The sequence below is a fragment of the Pollicipes pollicipes genome, unplaced genomic scaffold (assembly GCF_011947565.3).
Source record: "Pollicipes pollicipes isolate AB1234 unplaced genomic scaffold, Ppol_2.1 Scaffold_2555;HRSCAF=2994_pilon_pilon_pilon, whole genome shotgun sequence".
In the NCBI taxonomy this organism is placed as follows: Eukaryota; Metazoa; Arthropoda; class Thecostraca; order Pollicipedomorpha; family Pollicipedidae; genus Pollicipes; species Pollicipes pollicipes.
In genome coordinates, this window is record NW_023596136.1 from 15136057 (window position 1) to 15161996 (window position 25940).

At 45.7% G+C, this 25940-nt stretch overlaps 1 protein-coding gene across 1 annotated transcript; it reads right to left on the reverse strand.

The window, feature by feature from the left end:
• Window positions 1–398: 398 nt before the first annotated feature.
• Window positions 399–8909, reverse strand: LOC119110335 (glia maturation factor beta-like). The gene is made up of 5 exons (XM_037234112.1): window positions 8796–8909; window positions 3340–3417; window positions 2261–2357; window positions 1559–1744; window positions 399–577 (listed from the first exon to the last, which is right to left on the reverse strand). Exons 2-5 carry the CDS (start codon window positions 3340–3342, stop codon window positions 438–440), a joined length of 426 nt encoding a protein of 141 aa, XP_037090007.1. The 5' UTR covers window positions 3343–3417; window positions 8796–8909; the 3' UTR covers window positions 399–437.
• Between the last annotated feature and the right edge of the window lie 17031 nt (window positions 8910–25940).

Consider the following 25940-nt stretch of genomic DNA (forward strand, 5'->3'; position numbering starts at 1 on the left):
AAGGCTTGGCTTGACATGCCTGACAACAAGGCACAAAATAAGGAAAGGGAATACCTGCCCAGGTCACATTATCATTTTAACTCCTTTCCACACATGGACGATTTATAACTTAAATACAAATACCGAACGTTTCAGCTCCTGGCAACGGCCATTTTGATAAATTGGCCATAACGCAAGACCCAGAACTTGGTAATTTGTATAAACCCTACTGTGCTACAATACTTGGGTTGACTTGTGCTTAGTTATCGCACCGAATATCATATCCCGTAAATATAATGGCACCGAACACACCCTCACTTCCTTCTTTTTGATACACCTTTCAATGATGGAGCCAGCCTCGTACATTCTAGTGTCATTTACCCACAAGCCGGCATTGAAACCCGCCCGCGAAACCGAACGCATTTCACGTTCCACCCATCAGGCGTCACTGGCGGCGCTCACTTTTGCAACTTTTCCACGAGCCACTCATCAGTGAGCTCCTCCAGCTCACGGATCTCGTAGACTTTGGTGAGTTCAACCTCCTTGACCAGCGACAGCTTGCTGCCTGCATACATCATCTGCAGCTGTGGCTTGGCGTCTGGGGACAGCAAAGTGCCAGCTGATGCCGCACAGGTTTGGAACTGAACGTCCCAACGCACGTGCAAATACATTAGCGTAACCCCCCCCCCCCCCGCCACACACACAGACACAAACACAGACAGCGACATATGTCTGCAGAGCGGGCGACAGGAGACATTTACATTATGGGAAATTCTTCCACAAAGAATCCCTCCAACAACAGGAACAAGAAGAGGATATTTCCCTTCACTGAATGCCATCTTGCACATCCCTGGCAATGGGTAAATGAACTCTTTGATCATTACATTCATGCCAATACAAAGCTTGCTGTGCCTATGAATTTAACTATATAGTTTATCACAACCAAGCACTTGGTTCCCACACCGAGTGTTCTGTTAATGCTATTAATGACGTGGCTGTCACAGGTGCATAAAGTTAAAAAACAGGACAGTGTAGAGTTGGCCCCCCACCTTGCCTGAAGAAAGCAATTTGCAGGTGAATACAACATTGGTACAAGCTTATTATCATACATCTTGACTTAACAACACTCCAGATAAAATCTTACATTTTGCTTCACCAGGGTGATCTGCTAAAGTAGCAGAAGTCTTGCTGATGGAGTAACCATGCTCACACATTCTCCCATCACATCAAACTGCACACAGAAGGAATGCCCAATGCCCAAGACAGATGACCAAAATCACCACTGTAAGTGAAACCAGGACATCATACCACTGTGCAGGACAATGTAGCACAGATGGGCACAGTCAACAGTCCATATCAGATCCCCAATCACATCAAACTGCACACAGAAGGAATCCCCAATGACCAAGACAGGTGACCAAAATCACCACTGTAGGTGAAACCAGGACATCATACCACTGTGCAGGACAATGTAGCACAGATGGGCACAATTAACAGTCCATATCAGACTGCAGTCCTTTCAGGGGGAACAGAGCATACACATCAATCAAATGTGCTACACATGCAGCTGCAAACAGACCTTTTGGTGTGGAGAAGATGAAGACCATGGGATAGCTGACTCGTCCGTCACTGTGGTCCATGCGGCAGGAGTAGATGATGAAGCGTGGCTGGTGCTCAGGCAGCTCCGCACGCAGCTCGTCCACATCCTGCACGTCATTCAGCTCCTCGTCCACATAGACCATGTGTGACTCAGGATCTACTTTCACTGTGGATGGGCAATATGAAGGACTTAACACCAAGCCTGTATGTCAAACACATCAGGCAGGTATCACAATGAATATGCTGTTTATGCAGACTTGGAGTAAATAAAACATTCATATTTCAATGAGCATGGGTTATATTCACCATGATACACTGTGCAGAGCAATCAGCCCCATGAAATCTGGCAACCATTGAATGTGGTTAATAAACCAGCAGGATACAGTCAATATCTTTAAGATTCCTCCACAAAAAAACAGCAGAGACTTCAAAAGAAATGGTTGATAAGCATGACATAAATATGTGTCATTGTTAACTTCCATGACAACTTTCCGAGCCATGCTGTCTAGACTAAAAAAGTAGGTGGCCACAAGTTGCAGAAAATCCACACATATTTAGTTTGAAAACTCTACTGCAAGTTCAATGCATGCAATCAACAAGCCTACTGGCAAACATTAACTGAGAAAACAAACCAGTAACAATTTTTATGGCCACCATAAATCAGCATATATCTGATTCTTACATATTAAAGCAGCATTTGTAGTGTCCTTTCTAAAACGGAAGTTCTTGATGCTCTCCTTTGCTTCACTTGAGATCTCACATATCTGCACATTCTGTGCCTGAAAAGGGGTACAGTGAAAGATCAAACATCTCCCTTCCCTTATTTTTTAACCTTGGCAACACAAGTAGGCCTTAAAGACTCCTAGCTCTTTCATACTACACAAGTTAGCACCATGGGGTAAATACATCATAAAACTCTTGTCAAACTGGGACAGAGAGCCAAAACCTGACAATGGTAAATTAAACCATTCACAAATCAAATTAGGTCATAAGAATCAACTTAGTAATTTATAGGCCACTCCCACTATCTAAGAGGTAAAAATGGAATAACACCTATTGGAAAACTATCAGGCAGGCATTATTGGAAATTGACAGGTGTGAACTATGATATGTTCTGTCAGGTCACAGGGAGTGAGGGCTGTTATCACCTTGACCCATATTTGTAGATCAGGAATGCAACAAGCCCTATCAATGGGAGGAAATAGCATTCTGAAGATTTTTTGTACTAAATGAGTATGGCCAGATTGCACCCTTAGCTTGGATGACATACACTAAAAAAACACTACAGTGGCAACCCACTTGAGCCCCAAATACCAAAAATATGTAAACAGAGCTTCTTTGAAATGCCTTTCCTAAGGAAAACATGATCTGTTACTTCTGAGCAAAATATAAGGACATGCCTTTGAGAAAGAAGTCATAGATCATGGACCATCAAGGTCAGGAACATGGTATTTTCACATGTGTAAATAGGATAAAAACTTAACCAGCCAAAATTTGGGCACAATTTTTGGACAAAATTTGGTCAATGAATTCAAACTGCTCAGAATGATTCTGAAACACCTTTGGGGGTCCTGGGTCCCCTGATGGGGACATGGTTATGAACTGCTTGAAAGCAAAGTGTACAGTAACATATTTTAACTGATAACAGGGAACATAGAGTAACATAACATAAATGCAAAACAGCCAGGAATGTGTACACTTCCAAGAAATACTGCAATGAATTTCTTCTATTAACCAAAGATGTACAAATGCACCACACACCATCTCTCAGGTAGCTTCCAATTGAATTGATATGCTGTCGCTGTCAGGGTGAGCCAGAGATGACGTATCTTCTGGTCTCTGACTCCTGGCTTTTTTTTACTTGGGTACCTGTATTGCCGACGGTGGGGAGAGCTACGCTGGCTGCAGGGTTCCTGTACTGCCGTGATGGAGAAATGCTGTCAGGTATCAGCCGACGTAGTGACGTCACTGAAAATGGGTTTCCATCGATCGGGGTTCTTTTGGGCCAACTGAAGGCTACAAGGCATTTGCTAGCGATATGATGTCACTGGTATTCGACTGGATGTGTGACGTCACTGGTTGTGAGGCTTTAGGGATCTTTTGGGTGTAATGAATGCCGTAAAGCATCACCTGACGATATGTCGTCGCTGGCATTCAATGAAACATCAGGCGCAACAGGCCTTATTCCATCTTTACCTTTCGTACCTGTCTGCTGCAAGCATTTGCGTGTCGAATAAAAGCTTGACCGAATCACCTGAATGCGTGACGTCACTAATCATCACTTGATACGAGTGCACTTAGGCCCCACGGCCGCGGTGTATCATGTTCCGTGAAATATCACCAGGTATCGTGACGTCACTGATATTGGACTAAATATTGGTCGCAACAGGTCATGCTTCATTTTTACCTTCGTACCTGTCTACTGCAAGCACTGGCGTGATGAATAAAAGCTACCAAATCACGTGAGTGTGTGACGTCACTGGTCATGCATTTTTATGGATCTTTGGGGGCCAACTGAGAGCCGTAAAGCATGACCTAATGATGTGACGTCACTGGCATTCGACTGTGTGTGATGTCACTTGTGATCAGATTTTACGGCCTCTTTTGGGCCTTCGAAAGGTCATACGACATTAACTGAAGATGTGACGTCACTGGTATCCGAATAAAATTCAGGCGGGACAGGCCATGCTTCATCTTTACCTTTGGTACCTGTCCATTGCAAGCATTTGAATGCTGAAGGAAGGCTCTGCCGAACTACCTGAGTGTGTAACGTCACTAACCATTAATTTATATAGACTGCTTTGAACCTACCGTATGCCACACCACATCAGCTGACCATATGACGTCACCGGTTTTCGTCTAGATGTCATGCGCAACAGGCCATGCTCTATCTTTGCCTTTCGTACCTGTTCACTGCAAGCATTCGCGCGCTATATCGAGGTGGTGCCGAACCATCTGAGTGCGTGACGTCGCTGGTCATGAGTTTCATACAGGCTCACTTGGGCACCCCAATGCAACAAAGCATCATATCCTGTGAAGCATCGCGGGATGATATGACGTCACTGGTATTCGACTCAACATCAAGCGCAACAGGCCATGTTCCATCTTTACCTTTCGTACCTGCCTACTGCAAGCATTCGCGTGTTATATGACGTCAATGGTCAAGAGCTCTTACGGGCTCTTTTCAACCCCCTATATGGTATAATGCTTCAGCTGACGATATGATGTCACTGGTGTTCGACTTAACATCAAGCACAACATGTCATGTTCCATCTTTGCCTTTCGCACCTGTTAAAGTATCGGCGAGCCTAATGATGGCTCTGTCGAACCACCTGAGTGCGTCGTCATGAGTTTTTACAGGCTATTGTTGGCCGAGTGAAAGCCATAAGGCATCATCTAACGATGTGTCGTCACTGGTAATCCACTAAGTGTGTGACGCCATTGGTCATGAGTTTTCCCGGGCCTTTTTCGGCCGACTTAAGGCCATTAGGCATCAGACAACGATATGGCGTCATTGGTATTCAATTAAGCATCAGGTACAATATGTCAAGTTTCATCTTTACCTTCAGCACCTATCTACTGCAAGTATTCGCGCGCCACATGAAGGCTCTGCCCAATCACCTGAGCGTGTGGTGTGACTGGTTATGAGTTTACGCGGGTTTACTCGGGTTGACTGAAGGACATCAAGCATCATCTGGCGATGTGACGTCACTGGTATTCAACTTAACACCAGGCGCGACAGGCCATGTTCGTCTTTATCTTTCGTACCTGTCTATTGTAAGCATTGACATGCTTAAGGAAAGCTCTGTGAAATCTCCTGAGTGTGTAATGTCACTGGTCATGAGTCCTTTATGGGCCGCTTTTTTGTACCTATAGGGTACAAGACATCAGTTGACCATATGACGTCACTGGTGTTTGACTTAATCTCAGGCGCAACAGGCCATGTTCCATCTTTGCCTTTCGCACCTCTATACTGCAAGTATTCGCGCGCTACATAAAGGCTCTGCCGAATCACCTGAGCATGTGGTGTAACTGGTCATGAGTTTACGCGGGCTTACTCGGACTGACGGAAGGACATCAAGCATCATCTGACCATATGACGTCACTGATATTCGGGCTGTGGCCCAGACTTATGACCGCTAGGCGGCGCCCTTGATTATTATTTAGCCATCAGGGCATTCCGGACCGTAGCTGCTCAGGGGCGCATCCTGTGATGTCGGGCGGAATAGCTTTGCATATACGTCGGTTTGTGGGCTGGGATCACCTTTGTTTTGTGTTTACGTTTGTTCAAAATTTTAGTCGTTGAAACAGCCCGTTGCGTTTGAAGCTGCTACTTAATGGTGCGCACAATAAAATTAGTGTGCTTAACTATGGTGCATCTCCCGCCTCTGCTGCGGAATTTCGTAGCCATAGGTGGCCAAGGGACCTCCTACCAACTGATGATCAGTGACGTCACGTACTCAGGTGATTCGGCGGAGCCTTCATATAGCACGCGAATATTTGCAGCAGCCAGGTACGAAAGGCAAATATGGAACATGACCTGTTGCGCCTGATGTTTAGTCGAGCACCAGTAACGTCATGCCGTCAGCCGATGCATTACAACTTATAATGGGTTCAAAAGAGCCCATAAAAACTCGTGACCAGTGACGTCACAAACTCAGGAGATTCGACGGAGCCTTTATTCAGCACGTCAATACCTTTAATAGACAGGTACGAAAGGTAAAGAAAGTACGTGGCATGTTGGACCTGATGTTAAGTCGAATAACAGTGACGACATATCATCCTGTGATGCTTCACGGGAGGTGTTGCTTTGTGGCCTTGGGCGGCCCAAGTGAATCCGTATAAACTCATGACCAGCGACGTCACCCACTCAGATGATTCGTCTGGAGTTTAGTCGATTACCAGTGACGTCATATCGTCAGCTGATGCTTGATGTCCTTCAGTCAGCCCGAGTAAACCTGCACAAACTCATGACCAGTTACACCACACGCTCAGGCGAATCGACAGAGCCTTTTTGTAGCGCACGAATACCTGCAGTAGGCAGATGCGAAAGGTAAAGATGAAACATGGCTTATTGCAATTGATGTTAATTCGAATACAAGTGACGCCATAACGTTATCTGATGCCTAATGGCCTGAACTCGGCCAAAAAAGGCCCGTAAAAGCTCATGACCAGTGACGTCACACACTCAGTGGACTACCAGTGAAGTCATTTCGTTAGCTGATGCCTTATGGCTTTGGCTCAGCCAAAAACAGTCGTAAAAATTCATGACCAGTGACGTCGCACACTCAAGTGACTCGGCAGAGCCATCATTTAACGCACCAATACTTTACAGGTACGAAAGGCAAAGATGGAACATGACCTGTTACGCCTCATGTTAAGTCAAACACCATTGGCATCACGTCGTCAACTGATGCATTTTTCCCTATAGAGGGTTCCAAGGAGCCAGAAAAAAACTCATGACCGGTAACGTTACACACCCAGGAGACTCGACAGAGCCTTCATTCAGCACGTCAGTACTTGTAATAGACGGGTACGAAAGGTAAAGATAGAACATGGCCTGTCGCGCCTGATGTTAAGTCGGACATCAGTGACGTCATATCGTCAGCTGATACATTATACCGTTTGGGGGTACAAAAGGTCCCGTAAAAAGCTCTTGACCAGTGACGTTACTTACTCAGGAGACTCGACAGAGCCTTCATTCAGCACGCCAATACTTCCAAGAGACAGGTACGAAAGGTAAAGATGGAACATGGCCTGTCGCGCCTGGAGTATAGTCGAATGCCAGTGACGTCATATCGTCAGCTGATGCTTGATGTCCTTCGGTCAGCCAGAGTAAACCCGCGTAAACTCATGACTAGTTACACCACACGCTCAGGTAATTCGGCAGAGCCCCTATGTGTCGCGCGAATACTTGCAGTAGATAGGTGCGAAAGGTACAGACGAAACATGGCTTAGATAGAGCATGGCCTGTTGCGCATGATGTATAGTCGAGACCTAGTGTCATCATATCGTCAGCTGATGCCTTGTGGCCTATAGTAGGTTCAGAAGAGTATACAAATTAATGGTCAGTGACGTACACACTCAGGTAATTTGGCAGAGCCTTCTACGGCAATGCTCGCAATGGACAGGTACCAAAGATAAAGGTGGAACATGGCCTGTCGCGCCCGAAGTTCATTCGAATACCAGTGACGTCACATCGTCAGTGCCGTATGACCTTTCGTCGGCCCAAAAGAGGCCGTAAAATCTCATGACCAGCGACACGCACGGTCGAATGCCAGTGACGTCACATCGCTAGCTGATGCTTTATGGCCTTCAGTTGGCCGCAAAAAATCAGCCAATACTTGCAGCAGACATGTACGAAAGGTATAAATGGAGCATGACCTGTTAGCTGATGTTCAGCCAAATACCAGTGACGTCATATCGCCAGCTGATGCCTTACGGCATTTCGTCGGTCCTAGAGGACACGTGGAAACCCACGACCATTGACGTCTTACAATCGGTCGTATAGCAGTGACGTCGTTAGCTGACACCTTGTGGTCTTCAGTTGGCCGAAAAGCACCGGTGAAACTCGTGACCAGTGACGTCACACACTCAGGTGGTTCGGCAGCTTTCATCCAGCACGCCAATGCTTGCAGTAGTCAGATACAAAGGTAAAAATAAAGCACGGCCTGTTGCGCTCAGTATTTATTCGAATACCAGTGACGTCACGCTATCCGGTGATACTTCGTAGACCATGACACACCGTGGTCGTGGGGCCTAAGTGCACCCGTATGAAGTGATGATTAGGGACGTCTCACATTGAGGTGATTCGGTCAAACCTTTATGCGGCACGCAAATGCTTGCAGCAGTCAGGTACGAAAAGTAAAGATGGAACGAGGCCGGTCGCGCCTGATGTTTAATCGAATACCAGTGACGACACATGGCCAGCTGATGCATTACGGCATTCGGTGGACCCAAAAGAGCCTTACAAACTCACGACCCGTGACGTCACATACCCAGCCGAATACCAGTGACATCATGTCACATTCAAAAGCCTTATGGCCTTCAGTCGGCCCGAAAGGACCCCCATCCCGATCGATGCAAATCATTTTCAGTGACGTCACAATGTCAGCCGATGCCTCACAGCTTTTTCCCCGGACGACAATACTCGAAACCCTGCAGCTAGCGTAGCTCTTCCCTCCGTCGGCCATACAGGTACCAAAGTAAAAAATTACCTGACTCCTTTGCTGCCGTACTAACACCACTCAATCCTTTTCGCCAAGCACTGACAACGATGAAACACACTGAATGGGCGTGGCTGGCAGCTGACAATGCTACACACCAACGTCGGACCCAATCAGGTACAGCTTGTGCCCAAGATAAAGATAGACGAAAAACTGGGGAGCTGATGGCCCTATTTCAGATGTGTTTTTAAGCAATGATGCTGGCACGAATAACGCAAGTCGAGAGGACGGACCAGCAATACAGACGCTCCACACCGGAGGGCGGACGCGCGGATGGCAGCGGGAGTCACAGTGAGACGGACAGACACAAGCCGAGAGCAAGGCGTGAACAAAGGCGATGATTCTGGCTCCCGTTTGAAAGCAACTGAAGATGATGACGTCATATAAAAGGAGTATGCATTACACTTTTGACCGTTCATCAAACAAATACAGCAATAATTTTTTATACATTTAGTTTTACTCAAAATAATATGTGAGTAGCTCAGCTCAAAACTATTATGACTTATACGTTATCTGTAAAAGTCCATAACCTTTGGGCGCTAGAATAATGGTCACTGCTGCGCTAGGTAAGCAGGCATCTGCCAATCAGTAAGCATTGGCGGCATTAGTGAAGCAGTTTCAAGCAGTGAAGAAAGCAAGGCTGTGAGAGGGGCGTGTGGTCAGTTAGGCCTGTGGAGGGGGAAAGGCTGGGGCGGAAACTAACGTCTTGTAACCAGCGCGTCCAGGTACCGTCAGCCGCGTCAGGTTGGTGCCGTAGCTGCGGGGCGAGACGTATAACAGCGCTCGTAGGTAGGTAGGGTACGTACAGCTACAGCTAGTAATAGACCCTTGAACATCTACGGCTCTCGATTCATTCTGTATGGTGTACGTGGTACAATCGTAGATTTGGGCTACCGAAATCCTAGTTCTCCATCAGATCAGCACATAAAAGGTTGATATTACTCTGTTGCCCTATGACCCCAAACTCTAATATCTGACCTGCCTGGCCGACTTGTCAAGCCTGTGGCTCTGAGATGTTTGGTTGAATGCCACCTGACTGTATGGTGATTTGTAGATTTTGAGCAAGGAAAGGGGCAGCAGGTAGCTAAATCCAACCAAAGGTTTAATAGCTGAACAAATCTGAAGTCACTGCTACCCAAGTTGCCGAGTGTTGTGTTGCTGGTGCTGTCCAGCCTGCAAAAAATACATGTTTGCCAAATGTGTCTGCTGCTAATCAAGCTGCTAGCCTGCTGACAACTGCCAAGTTGATGAATGGGTATTCTTCAAGTACTTCACCTTTTTTAGAAGAAAAATCCCCACCGCGAGCGTTTTACGCGCAGTGCGGCACGGGCTCAACCAGCTCGCGTTAGCAGGATTGCCCGACTTTGAAATCATACAATCCAAACGACATCGTTAGCACAAGTAATGAGCAGGCAATTAACATTATTCACTACGTCGTTTCCACCACTGCTACTCACAATGCTCGCATGATTGCCTATCATCTTCAAGAAATAACCATCTGATAATATGATAATTTCGGCCACAAACAGGTCATATGATTTTTAACACGCGGACAGCCGACGAATTATAGCATGTACTAAAAGGGCAACATAAGCACCAAATTACGAACATTCGAGCAATCAAGAAAAGTATCCCAGTTCTTCACATTCGTGTCTCGAATTGATATTTCCAAGCAGACAGCACAGAGAAAAACCCAACAATGTCGGCGGAACTGAAGCATTTCCAGCAGTCTTAAAAAGCGGACCAAGCCACGGAAACCAAACACCGAAGCCAAGCCAACGTTTTCGGTATGGTACGTTGACGTCTATTAGCGCAGTGCATCTCATACACGGGTCCGGATTATGTGATTCACACTTATTAGGACCAAACACATCGTGACGACATTGTCGCTTAAACTACAACACTTGGGTTCAATTAATATGACTACCCCGTTGCTGTGACATGCTGCCATCATGTCGTGCAGAGGGACTGTCGTAGTACCCTCTTAAAGCAGTGCACCTCTTGTACAATTTCAACGAGCAAGGCTTGAACTCGCTCTGAAATCCAGAGACATACTCTGCCGAGATAATATGCCAACAGCCACCCTAAGGAAACGGATCAAGCCCCGGGAAACGAAGACTGAAGCAAGGCCAGCGTTTTCGGTACGGTACATATACGTCTGTTAGCGTAGTGCACCTCACACACGAGTCCGGATAGTGCGATTCACATCCTTTGTACTGAACACGTCGTGCTGACAATGTTGATGGAACTGCAAGACTTCGGTCCGATAAATAAGACTCATGCATTGCCGTGAGATGCTGCAATCATGTCGTGCACAGGGACTGTCGTAGCACCCTCTTAAAGTAGTGCACCTCTTGTACAATTCCAACGAGCAAGGCTTGAAATCGCTCTGACATCCAGAGATATACTCTGCCGAGACATTATGCCAACAGCCACCCTAAGGAAACGGATCAAGCCCCGGGAAACGAAGACTGAAGCAAGGCCAGCGTTTTTGGTACGGTACATATACGTCTATTAACGTAGTGCACCTTACACACGAGTCCGGATCATGCGATTCACACTTATTAGGACCAAACACATCTTGCTGACGATGTCGGTGGATATGCCAGACCACGGTCCGATGAATAAGACTCATGCATTGCCGTCAGATGTTGCCATCATTGGCGGACGGACTGCAGTAGCACCCTCTTCAAGTAGTACACCTCTTGTATAATTCCAATTGGCGGGACCTAAAAACCGCTCTTACATCCAAAGACGTACTCTGCCGAGATAATATGCCAATAAAAATCCTAAGGATACGGACCAAGCCTTGGAACCGAAGACTGGAGCTAGGCCAGCGTTTTCGGTGCGGCACATATGCGTCTATTAGCGCAGTGCACCTCATGCACGAGTCCGGATCAGGCGATTCACACTTATGGAAAATAAACACATCGTGCTGACAATGACGGTGGAACTGCGAGGCTTCGGTCCGATGAATAAGACGGATGCATTGCCGTGAGGTGCTGCCATCATGTGCGGACAGGCTGTAGTAGCACCCTCTTGAAGTAGTACACCTCTTGTATAATTCCGATTGGCGAGACCTAAAAACCACTCTGATAGGCAAAGACACACCCCGCCGAGATAACATCCCGACACGAACCCTGAGGAACGAAGCCAAGCCCCGGGAACCGAGGACCGAAGCAAAGGCAACGGTTTAGGTACGGTACATATACGTTTAGTCGTGCGGGCACCTGAAACAAGAGCCCTTGTAACGCGATTCACACGAAGTAGAAATAAACACATTGTGCCGACAAATTCGGTTGAGCTGCAATACTTTGATTCAATGAATAAGACTCATGCTCTGTCGTGGGATGTCACCATCATGTGCGGACAGACTGTAGTAGCACCTTCTTAAAGTAGTGCGGCTCTTGCATAATTCCAGTTGGCGAGACCTAAAAACCGCTTTGTCATCCAAAGACACACTGTACCGAAATAATGTGTCAACAGCAATTCTAAGGGAACGGACCAAGCCCCGGAAACCGAAGACCAAAGCGAGGCCAACGTTTTCGGTACGGTACATATATATTTATAAGTGCAGCGTACCTTATACACGAGAGTACTTCCTCGGTAGAAAATGTTATTGGATGCCGCAGCCGTTTTGAGGTCTCGACAGCTGGAATAATGCAAGAGGTACACAACTTTAAGAGGCTGCTTATACGGCCAGTCCGCGCAACGTGATGGTGATATCTCACGGCATTGCATGGGTGTTGTTCATTGAACCGAATTGTTGTAACTCACCCGACATTGCCCGCACGACTGCTGGCTGGCTGGCTGGTGGCTGTTGGCATATTATCTCGGCAGAGTACGTCTTTGGATGTCAGAGCGGTTTCTAGGTCTCGCCAATTGGAATTATATAATAGGTGTACTACTTGAAGAGGGTGCTACTGCAGTCCGTCCGCCAATGATGGCAACATCTGACGGCAATGCATGAGTCTTATTCATCGGACCGAAGTCTTGCATATCCACCGACATCGTCAGCAAGATGTGTTTGGTCCTAAAAAGTGTGAATCGCATGATCCGGACTCGTGTGTGAGGTGCACTACGCTAATAGACGTATATGTACCGTACCGAAAACGCTGGCCTTGCTTCAGTCTTCGTTTCCCGGGGCTTGGTCCGTTTTCTTAGGGTGGCTGTTGGCATATTATCTCGGCAGAGTATGTCTCTGGATGTCAGAGCGATTTCAGGCCTTGCTCATTGGAATTGTACAAGAGGTGCGCTACTTTAAGAGGGTGCTACGACAGTCCCTCTGCACGACATGATGGCGGCATCTCACGGCAATGCATGAGTCTTATTCATCGGACCGACGTCTTGCATTTCCATCGACATTGTCAGCACGACGCGTTTAGTTCTAATAAGTGTGAATCGCATTATCCGGACTTGTGTGTGAGGCGCACTACGCTAACAGACGTATATGTACCGTACCGAAAACGCTGGCCTTGCTTCAGTCTTCGTTTCCCGGGGCTCGGTCCGTTTGCTTAGGGTGGCTGTTGGCACATTATCTCGGCAGAGTACGTCTTTGGATGTCAGAGTGGTTTCTAGGTCTCGACAATGGGAATTATACAAGAGGTGTACTACTTCAAGAGGGTGCTACTGCAGTCCGTCCGCCAATGATGGCAACATCCGACGGCAATGCATGAGTCTTATTCATCGGACCGTGGTCTGGCATATCCACCGACATCGTCAGCAAGATGTGTTTGGTCCTAATAAGTGTGAATCGCATGATCCGGACTCGTGTGTGAGGTGCACTACGCTAACAGACGTGTATGTGCCGTACCGAAAACGCTGGCCTTGCTTCAATCTTCGGTTCCCGGGGCTTGGTCCGTTTGCTTAGCGTGGCTGTTGGCATATTTTCTCGGCAGAGTACGTCTTTGGATGTCAGAGTGGTTTCTAGGTCTCGACAATGGGAATTATACAAGAGGTGTACTACTTGAAGAGGGTGCTACTGCAGTCCGTCCGCTAAGGATGGCAACATCTGACGGCAATGCATGAGTCTTATTCATCGGACCGTGGTCTGGCATATCCACCGACATCGTCAGCAAGATGTGTTTGGTCCTAATAAGTGTGAATCGCATGATCCGGACTCGTGTGTAAGGTGCACTACGCTAATAGACGTATATGTACCGTACCGAAAACGCTGGCCTTGCTTCAGTCTTCGTTTCCCGGGGCTTGATCCGTTTCCTTAGGGTGGCTGTTGGCATAATACCTCGGCAGAGTATGTCTCTGGATGTCAGAGCGATTTCAAGCCTTGCTCATTGGAATTGTGCAAGAGGTGCACTACTTTAAGAGGGTGCTACGACAGTCCCTGTGCACGACATGATTGCAGCATCTCACGGCAATGCATGAGTCTTATTCATCGGACCGAAGTCTTGCAGTTCCATCAACATTGTCAGCACGACGTGTTCAGTTCTAAAGGTGTGAATCGCATGATCCGGACTCGTGTGTGAGGTGCACTACGCTAACAGACGTATATGTACCGTACCGAAAACGCTGGCCTGGCTTCAGTCTTCGTTTCCCGAGGCTTGATCCGTTTCCTTAGGGTGGCTGTTGGCATACTATCTCGGCAGAGTATGTCTCTGGATTTCAGAGCGATTTCAAGCCTTGCTCGTTGGAATTGTACAAGAGGTGCACTACTTTAAGAGGGTACTACGACAGTCCCTCTGCACATGATGGCAGCATGTCGCGGCAACGGAGTAGTCATAGTAGTTGAACCCAAGTGTTGCAGTTTAAGCGACAATGTCGTCACGATGTGTTTGGTCCTAGTAAGTGTGAATCACATTATCCGGACTCGTGTATGAGATGCACTGCGCTAATAGACGTCAATGTACCGTACCGAAAACGTTGGCTTGGCTTCGGTGTTTGGTTCCCGCGGCTTGGTCCGTTTTTTAAGACTGCTGGAAATGCTTCAGTTCCGCCGACATTGTTGGGTTTTTCTCTGTGCTGTCTGTTTGGAAATATCAATTCGAGACACGAATGTGAAGAACTGGGGTACTTTTCTGGATTGCTCGAATGTACGTAATTTGGCGCTTATGTTGCCCTTTTAGTACATGCTATAAATCGTCGGCTGTCTGCGTGTTAAAAATCGTATGACCTGTTTGTGGCCGAAATTATTACATTATTAGATGGTTATTTCTTGAAGATGATAGGCAATCATGCGAGTATTGTGAGCAGCAGTGGTGGAAACGACGTAGTGAATAATGTTAATTGCCTGCTCATTATTTGCGGTGCTAAAGATGTCGTTTGGATTGTATGATTTCAAAGTCGGGCAATCCTGCTAACGCGAGCTGGTTGAGCCCGTGCCGCACTGCGCGTAAAACGCTCGCGGTGGATATTTTTATTCTTCTAAAAAAGGTGAAGTACTTGAAGAATACCGATGAATGATGCATATGTTTTGGGCAGCTGTTACTTGTCCTGGTCATGATCCCGTTGCAACAAATATCCTGTCCCACCTGTAGTAACATGTACAAGCTTACCACACAAAGTGCACACATATAGATTAATAGGATTATGGGATGCACACACACATGCACACATTAGAATAACAGGATGCTTTGATCTTTCACCCATTGTCTTTCAATTGTCCTGAATGTGTATGTAATGTGTATCATCATTTATTACTATTCATTCACCATAGAACAGTGTATGAAATTTGCTTTCAGCTCTTGGGGAGGGAGAACAAAAATGTTGTGATCACAGCTTGCAGAGAGAGCAAGATATTTTCCTAGCAAATTTACACTATATCCACAGCTGACATTTTGGGACCATTGTGTGGTAAGAGTGACAGCAGATGCCAAGCACGGAAAGACTGGCTAGGCACATTCATAACCACAAAACTTGCAAATCAGCTCATAATTTTGAAAGTTTCCAACTGTCTGAAATATAATCTTTTATATAAATTACACTAATGCAATATGCATGAACAACTATAACGCAATGTATATAAAATGCTGCTGAAGGTAATACATGTTCTGCTGAACGTAAGGCATAAAATGCCAAATGTAACACATGCTCTGCTGAATGTAATACACAATCTCTGTTGAATGATACATACTCCTTGCTGTTGAACTGAATATAAATACCCAATGATGTCACAAATCTAATCAAACCAACAATTTCCCGGGATCCCACCCTGGCCAGCTTAAATTAGATGTAAGTAATAGCTTTCTTCCTCGGAAAATTATCGAAACAACGCCTATATGATAACTCGGAAACATTAGCACCTCTGCTATTGTTTCGACAAAGGCATGCTGCCAAAGTATCAACACTCTAAATTTGCATAGTCGCTTTTCCGATGAGCTAGGTCTTTTCAGTCTTATCTATGCGAACAATGTTCCTCGCAAGCGCATCTCACAACTTACCCAACCTAACCTTTTCCTTACTAACGTGGCAGGGAATTTTGTCCTATGCTCAACTGATTGGTCGACCGGTCAGCTGACTCGTCTACCCACGACCAATCAGCGCCATATCGTGACGATGTAGTGTGCTGCGGACATCGTCGCCGGTGCGAGATCGTAACTATTTTAATTTTCAAAGGTTTTGACACGATCCATTGCTTTCCGATTATGGTGGATGCATTGTGGTATAAAGAGACTATATACAGCCGCCTTATATGGATAGTTTCATTCTGAAATGAGACGAAAGTCTCACTTTACGCACTCTTCGGCCATCAAACATACATTGCATATGCTCACATCCCTCATCCGCCGCAGCCACAGAAATTTGAGCAGTGTAGCAAAGCCTGCAAAATTCGAGCACTTCTGTTGCACCGGCATTGCCTCGCCCTACCACGCGTAGGCGGTGCGGGCAGAATCCGGGTCATCTGTCCATGCGCGTAAGAATGGGCGTCATGGTATGTCCATGTCCATGTATGTCCCATGGGTGTCCTGGTAACCAATCATGTTGGGTATTGCGACATAAGAAAGCGACTTCAGAATTGACTTTAATGCCGCACCTTCGTGTATTCGCTTTCTCCTGTCCACGTTCTACGATGCACCACGTCCTGTCGCGGCCAAGCACCACGTTGCCGTCCTTTTATATCGCGAGAGTTGTCATGGGTATAGGTGGCGCCACCACACCTCATTTCGTGGTTTTAAGACAAAAGTACGCACGCATGAAGTATGTAAGCATTGTATGCAAGAAAATATAGGTAAGGTAGAAATATCATGCGGCAGAAGAGCATATGCTTTCCATTTCCGATTGCAAATGTGGTAGAGTTGCGCCCGATAGGGAGGACGGGGAGGCAAACCACGCACCCGCTTCCGACCGCAGATTCGGCGGTTGGGGAAGGTGATGTCCGGTTCAACTCAATTGTCGAGGGATCAGGGCGTGATATGTGGAGTTCCTCCCAGTAGTGTCACCAATGTTTTAGTCTCGGCGTTGGCATTTCAGCTTGGGGTATAAGGCAGTGCTCTGATTGAAATGCCTGCCAACCTCTTACCCTGCCTAGATTTCGGAAAAAATCCCAGATTTAACGAATTTCATTCTGACACCAGCAAGATAATACCCGTTGTTGGCTTGGTTTCTGGGGCACCTTTACTGTTGTTTCGGGTTCCACCTCATAGTCGGGCTAACGCTCGCCCTGACAGGGGGAGGAGGGTTTCCCCTGGGTTTTCTGAGAGTATCTCTCCGGCATACCGTGAGATTGCATTCATATTCTCGGTAGTCTATGGTGGTTTTATTGTGCGTATTTTGACATACCAATGTGCCTCTTGCCTTTCCAAGCAGTGACATTTTTTTAGGAAGGTAGCACGCCGATTCACGCCCGGCACTGGCAGCAGGCTGCAACTCACGTATTCGTCGATCGCACGCGGCGGCCCGACACCGTTACATCAACGGAGCTCACCCCCATGAACATGTGCTCATAATGCACCAAACTGCATGTTAACTGCACTACATCCAGTGTTATACAAAATGCATGTGTCATTTCGTGCCGTTGCATGAACTGGCTTCATAAATGTCGGTATGCACAGCTGGAAAAGTGAGCCTTTCGGGGAAATTTGACCTTTGACTGGGCATAGTGAGATCAATCATTGACCTAACAACAAATAAGTGATTGCCAATCTCTAAAACTCATTGAGAGCAATCCACTTGAGTTCAGTTCCGCGAGACTCTCTCCTTCTTAGCTTGGAAAAGGCAGGGGATCGTACTGACTCCCTGCTCTCTACAACGTCTACTACCACCAACATCAGCCGGCGTTATGGAACAGCGTGAATCAGGGCCAGGCTTCATGACATAGGTATGTGAATCAATGCCTGGATCTCCGTTCCACTAGTCTGATGACTTGCCTAACCAGCATATGACAGGGTGCTGACCACTTGAGTGACAAACACTCAAACACATCAAACACTCGCCATGTGGTTGACACGGTAAGGGCTGCCAGCCAACGATTCGGCGCTGCTTAACTTTTGTATCTTGTTTCCACGTTTAAGTTAGTCAGAGCCAACGAGCTGCTCTTAGGAGCACTTATTCGTGAACAAATAAACCAGGCATGTATGCAAAATAGGCAACAAAGCATTTTCCCCATGCTGTCATTTTGTCGGGGATATGCCGACGAAACACTCTGGATCAACTAACAACTTATCGGGCACGTGAGGCCAAAGACAACAATGTAAGCAGGGCCTCCATGCCCATAGTGTCCGCCGACACTGCTAACTTTACGGATCGAGGAGACCGGACTTTGGACTGTCAGAACAGAATTCATCTCGTCGAGAGGAAGGGGTCGCCAGTCATAGTGGCCCTCATAAAACAGGAACTTTGCCTCCAGGACGTGGGAGATGTGACTCGCGGGATGGGGCGAAGTTAATTGGGAATACGATGAATAGTTGTAGCATATGGTGATTGTGGGATGAATGAGCAGAACAGAAAACAAAGCAATAAATGATAAGGGCCAATGGGAACAACGAGAGCTCATCAGAGACAAGGGATGGGCTTTAAACTCCAGCTCAAATCAAGTAATGTTTAAGCCAAAGACAAACTAGGGGAGAGTAGGCGACATTCTCTGCTGGCCGTAACGTAACCCAAGTCATGTCGGGCGGGTACAGCGGGGACCACTCAACAGACTTCTCCCAGTATCATTTCCCTAGCTCAACCTCCACCCGGAGCAGTGATGTGACATCACCTAAATGTCTCTCAAGGAATTGTTCATCCTCACACATGGACAGCGCGGGTGCAGCTCATTGCTCATCTCACACAAGAAACGAAACAAACACCGTCGCCGACTTCGCAAAGTGCAAATGGTCCAGAAACCAAATTAATAATAGTTGCAAATGTTGCAGAATATTGCAGCCATTCATAATGCAAAATAAGTATCAATGAACCCTGTGATTATCGCAAACAGCCCCCCGGAAACATGAAGCCAATCAATGGTGAAATTGTGCAATTACTTGAAAACTACAGGACGTTGCAACACCGTCTGGGGGTTAATAAAGCGATATATATCCCTAGCACCACCTCCATTGTTCACACAACGCACGGAAGCTTCTATAAAGATGATTTGAGAAATCATTGCAAAGGGTTGCTACATATTGCAAAAACGATTAACGACCGTACAAAGCCAAATAGCGCCCCAGAATCACATCCAGCCTACTCGTAAGCAGAAGCCCTCCGAGATAAAACCATGCGTAACTGCAGTACTGCAAAAACGTCGCACATTGCAAGCAGCACTCCACGTTGCAACACTACAGTGGTACGTCATATTTAGCAATCATCCATTGTTATGCTTTACATAAACTTGTGTGATGATATAGTTATACGTGATGTAACTTTGTACAACTAAGGCTGCTCAACTCGTAAAATTAATGCAATACAGACCCATCCAACCGGATTAGAGCGCACGAATCGTAGATGGTTGAGCACTTAGTCGATATTTCATGGCAAGCCTAATAGCGACCACATCCCTGGTGATGCCCAGATTTATATTGAGATATAATTGATACCTCAGATATAAGAAACTTAGTACCGTGATTACGAATCTTGAAGCGTAAGTCTTGCACAAAGAGAATGAAACAGGATCCAGGAAGGTAGCTAAAAAACAATACAACAGATTCATGGATTAAAATTGAATGCAGACACACATGCAAACACACATGCATACATGCATGCACGCACAATGCACACACAATGCGCGCACGCACGCACGCACGCACGCACGCACGCACGCACGCACGCACGCGCACACACACACACACACACACACACACACACACACACACACACACACACACACACACACACACACACACACACACACACACACACACACACACACACACACACACACAGGCCTGTTCAAAAACTCCTCAATACAGACAAAACCTGTGACAAGACCCACCATATCAGGTGGCATATAGCAGCTATACTACACTTAAGCAACATGGCACACTAGAAAGTATATAACCAGCAGCCATCAGTATGCACACACTATAGATGCTGAGTATATTCCAGTAAAACTTACCTCAGAATTCCAGTAGGGCGTTGAAGTTTACCAGCAGGTCTGTTCAGCAAAGCAAAATCTGAAGAACTTAAAACAGGTTAACAATCTGCATTTTAATCACAAACCTTCACCAGTTGTTATTGTATCCTAAATGTCTGAATTACTTTTGAGCAGCACTGGCATAAAAATTTCTGAAAGTAAATCTAAGTCAAACAATTTGTACAATTTGCCCTGACCCTGTACGTACACAACTACACAAATGTTCTGGGTTGAGTGCACTCAAATCATGTAAGCATCCCAGCTGTGGATGGATTTTTACAGGTTGACATATCACAAGCGAATTAGCCACTAATTGACGTAAGTTTTAAGAAATTCATTTGCAAAATGAAAAATACTATTTTTTAACACTGAAGGACAGAGGATTTGGTGTTCTTTACCTTCCGGCCGACAATGTTTGTGGAGGGAAGAGCGTCGGCTTAGGTCTGTAATGAGGGCCGGCTAAGCAGCTGACGAAACGTCGCCAGGCTGGGTAAATCATCTCAATGACAGGTATTGTGCTACTCATGACGTCACTGGTAGAAATGTAAAAAACGAACTTCTTTTACTTCTCACAATATCACAAGGATTCACAAGCCACTTATGATGGCAACATTGAAAACCAAGCGGGTATTCGTAATAACACGTGTCCTTCATCCCACTGATGACGTCACTGGTACGAATGAATCTGTCATCAGTTGAAAACTATCAGTGGGACACGTTTTTCGGGCTGTATTTTCCCGCTGCTCACGACGTTCCGGGAGATTGTTATGGTGTACGTGCATCTACCTATGTACTCGTGGTTTACATTATTGTGCCATTTGAAACTAAATGAAGAAAAAATAGGCTGCGTTTTACCTTCTGCTCATGACGTCACGTGACACGAGTTATGGTCTTCGTTTCGTATCACTGTGAAACCTGATAATGGCAGAAAACCACCTTTCCCAGCAGGCTTCCTCAAGAAACTACTGCAAGAAGGTCCAAGTAATCCATGAACAAACCGCATTCAGGCATGTCCACACTGAGCTGCCAATGGGGCCGGAAAAAGACATGAACTGGCTCAACGTTTTCGGTTACCGGCGTTATCGGTCTTTAACAAACATTCCAAAATAGTGTCCATGGGTTTAACCAGTGGTGGACATCATTTTGACATGGTTTAGACGGCAATGGTTCCTCCTAGACTTGAAACGCGGGTTCCGTGAGTGTTATGGCACCCTCACCATTAGACACTCTGAGAATGTATGTAGAGCATTAACGTTATGACAATGGATGGGAAGAATCGACTTCAATATGAATATGAGCTCCCTTACTTTCTGAGACGTTCCTCCGTCTATGTTTCGGGTGCCAACGCCAGATTTTGTATTACATTTGCAGCCCAACTCTTTAATTTACCTTCCGGCCGTCTGCTATGAACTCTCCAATTGCAATGCGTGGCGTTGCTTTGCTGCGTTTGGAAACGACTGCAAAGTGTTCGAAATTATTCCTGAACAAAATGCCTTTTAGGTGAGTCCACTTCGAGTCAATAGTATGACCGTTGATGCGCATAATCGTAATTTTTACCTTTCTGCCGTCAGGGTTATACACCCATTTCAAACGTGCCAATTTACTTTCAATCGATGCAACTATCAGCGACAACATTTTAAGAAAGTGTTTGATATGGACAAGAAAGTGTTTGATGTGGACAGACCATGCTGTCGGCCGATACGTAAAGAGCTGTGTTTTAAGCCTATCACCGGCCCTATTGGTAACTCTTGTTGCATCGTGTGCTGGTTGGGATAAGTACGCTTTTCCACGTGTCATGTGTGACCATTGGACTTGATTCTTCAGGTAAAGGTACCTTTCATGGCATACACATTTAGCCGCATGCACACCGTGTTTCTCGCTCGCAGGCGTGTGGGTATTGTTCAGGCCTGAACGCAAGCCCTGGCTATGTGCCCAGTAGGCCGTGGTGCTGCCCGTGAAAAGCTAACCGAGGCTAGAATATTTGAGATGCCCTTTTTAAACAGCTTTAGAATGATGTCAGCTAGTCGTTGCACCGATGGAAGCTATATTGACACGTTTGAAATGGACAAATGATACTGGCGGCCGAAACGTAAAGAGTTCGCTTTACGCCTAGCATCGGCCCTGTTAGTAACTCCGAGTGGGTACGCCCGAATGACATTTTGTTCATGAAGGACCGTCTCCACCGTCTCCATGATGATAGCGGAATTGTATGCATGGTTTTGAAATGATGTTGCTAGTGATATCATCGATTTAAACTATGCTGGCACGTTTGAAATGGCCAGACAATGGTAGCGGCCGAAGCGTGAGGAGTCCGCTTATGTCTATCAACGGTCACTATTGGTAACATCGAGTGGACAGATTTCAATGCAAGTTTTTTCACGAATCATTTGGATTTCCAGTACTTTCTAAATGTAGCAAAGTTAGGTCATGGAGTCAAATTGGACATTTCATGGCAGGCGGTCGTAATGGAAATGAGTATTGGTTCAAAATGGTGATTTGGCGACGGGCGCTACCGGTCGGAAGTGGACTTCCTTATTCATTTTCCTGTACTGACGTAGCATTTTCTCCGTTTTGTAATGTGTGACCAACGCGTTGTATGGTATATACACATAACCGCACACAAGCCTTGTATCAGGCTTGCAGGCGGTTAGGTATTGCGTTGGCCTTAACGCACGCTGTGGCTTTGTGCCCAACAGGTCATGGTGGGCCCCGAGGAATAATCCATCGCGGCTACAATGCTTTCAGGGTCCTGACCATGATACATGAATGTTCAGATGAACACACGTTCTATGGTACACTGTATAGCGAAAACAAACGAGTTTCGGCTGGCAGGCTGTTAGGTGTTTCGTCGGACGACTGGGCACATGGCACGCTGCTCCTATTTGCTCAGTTAGCAGCAGCGCTGGTCCCCGGGAATAACCCGCCAATAAGAATATATGAATTGCCATTCAGACAGTTTTGGAATAGTGTCGACGAGTGATTTCATTAATGGAAGCTAAACTGACACGCTTGAAATCGGCAGATAATGCTGACGGCCGAATCGTAGAGTCAGCTCATACCTATCACCGGCCACATTGTTAACTCTGCTTCTCTTGTGCGCTCGTTGGGATGTGTGCTTCCTTTCAACGTGTCATATGTGACCGTTGCACTTGATTTTTCACGTAAACATGCCTTTCATGGTAAATACAGTTAGCCGCAGACACACCGTGTTTCACGCTCGAAGGCTGGTGTTGGTATTGCGTAGACCCTAACGCAGGCTCTGGTTATTTGGCCTGGAGGCCGTGGTACTGCCCGTGAAAAGCTTCCCGGGGCTAGAATATTTCAGATGCCATTTTTAACAGACTCTTTACAGCTTTATAATAATGTCCACGAGTCGTTGCACCGATCGAAACTATACTGACACGTTTGAAATGGGTGCATGGTGCTGGCGGCCGAAACGTAAAGAGTCCGTTCATGGCTATCACCTATATGGCTATATTGGTAACTCGGAGTGGACTTAGCTCAATGACGTTGTGTCCAGGAATCATCTGGAGCACCTTGCAGTAGTTTATAAATGCGGAACAGCTATGCCATGCAGTGAAATTCGAGATTTCACATCAGACGGCCGGAAGATAAATGGAAGTGCTTGGCTGGAAAGGTAATATGTGGACTGGCGCTGCGTGCCGAGACCTAGGCAGAGGAACGGCTCAAAAAAGGTGTCACCCATACTCATTTTGCATTTAATTTTTCATTGGTTGCCATGGGGTAAATGTCAAAAATTTTGGAAGGGGGGTGGGGGGCGGAGTGCCATGAAACGTAGAGATCTCACGTTTGTACGTTAACAGCCCAAACGGCACAACGTGATTGATTTCCCCGTCCCAAATGTGATGGCTTCTTTCTCATGTCATGTGTGACTATTATGCTAGATTTTTAGAACAAAGACACGTTTCATGACATTCACATGTAGCTGCATGCGAACCTTGTGCCATGCTCACAGCGGGTAGGTATTGGGTCAGCCTGAACGTACGCTGTGGATTTGTGCCTAATATCCAGCATTTGTTTTCTGAACATTTTTAAAATGATTTCATCATCGTTCAACATCATTCAGAATTACGTGTTGTTAAGTGCATTAGCGAGGAACATTACTCACATAGATAAGACAGAGGATTGGCCTTATTCCTCGGAAAAAAACCTGGACAATGGGGATATATGGGGACAATGGTTCGGTTGATATTTCGGCAAGGTACTTCATCGAAGCGATAGCAGAAGCAACCTTCAAATAGCAATAGCAATAGCAATTAAAAAACAAGAGCGGTAGCAAACTTCTGCCATTGTTTCAATAGAGACATGGTGGCGAAATTTCAACCGAACTATATCTCCATTGTCCTGGTTTTTCTGCGAGGAATAAGGTACTATTGTCTTATCAACATCATTCAACTCTACGGGTTAATGGCTTCTTATATCTGTATATGTTTGCGGTTCCTCACTGAATAATGAAAAGCGCATGAATGTAATCTATCATTAAAGCATGTAGTAATATGTACATACATATACATATATATATATATATATATATATATATATATATATATATATATATTACTTCAGCTTCAGATCGACGCAATACTTAACCGCCTGCAAGTCTGCAACAACGCTTGAGAGCAGTTATGTGTGTACCATAAAGGGAGTGTTTCCCTAAAAAAATCAAATATGGTTGTTGTACATGACGTAGCAGAGAAAACAACAGACTTCGGACGTGGGAATCAATAAAAAGGTGTTTTGTCCCAAAGGTTAGGGAACGGCGGTTACATGGGTGTTGTCCCTCCCCCCCCGTTCCGAGAATGTTCAGCACGAATCGTTCGAGTACAAAATCAGTTTGGGCCACCCCCACCTTTCTGACACGTTTCTCCGGTCATGTGTCCGCTGGTAGCGCAAGTCGATAAATCACTTTTCCAACCAAACGTCTTTGTAACCTTACCAAACCTTACTCCGCCTGCAATGAAGTTCAAATTTCACTGCATGACCAAACTTTGCTGCACTTAAAAACTTTTGCAAATGGTTCCGAATGATTGAGGAACAGTTAAGTTCACTCCGAAATATCATGACCGATGATAAGCATAGACTAACTTTTTATGATTCGACCGTCAGCATTATCTGCCCGTTTCAAACGGGTCAGTATGGTTTTCTCCGATGCAATCATTCGAGGACACCATTTTAAAACTGTTTCGAGCTAAATTAGGTATATATATATATATATATATATATATATATATATATATATATATATATATACATATATATATACACACACATATATATATATATATATATATATATATGTATATATATATATATATATATATATATATATATATATATATATATATATATATATATGTGCGTAGACGTGTCGTCCGCTGATTAGCCGGCCCTCATTACAGACCTAAGCCGACGCTCTTCCCTCCGCAAACATTGTCGGCCGGAAGGTAAAGAACACCGAGGATTTATGAAAAACCAGGACACATAAAATATAAATTGCAAAATGACCGTGGCAGTCCAAGCACCGCCAAAATGAAAGATACCTCGTAACTGTTAAGAATATACAGCAACCTAGATCCCAAAAAATAGGAACGTACTAAGTAGCTATTGCA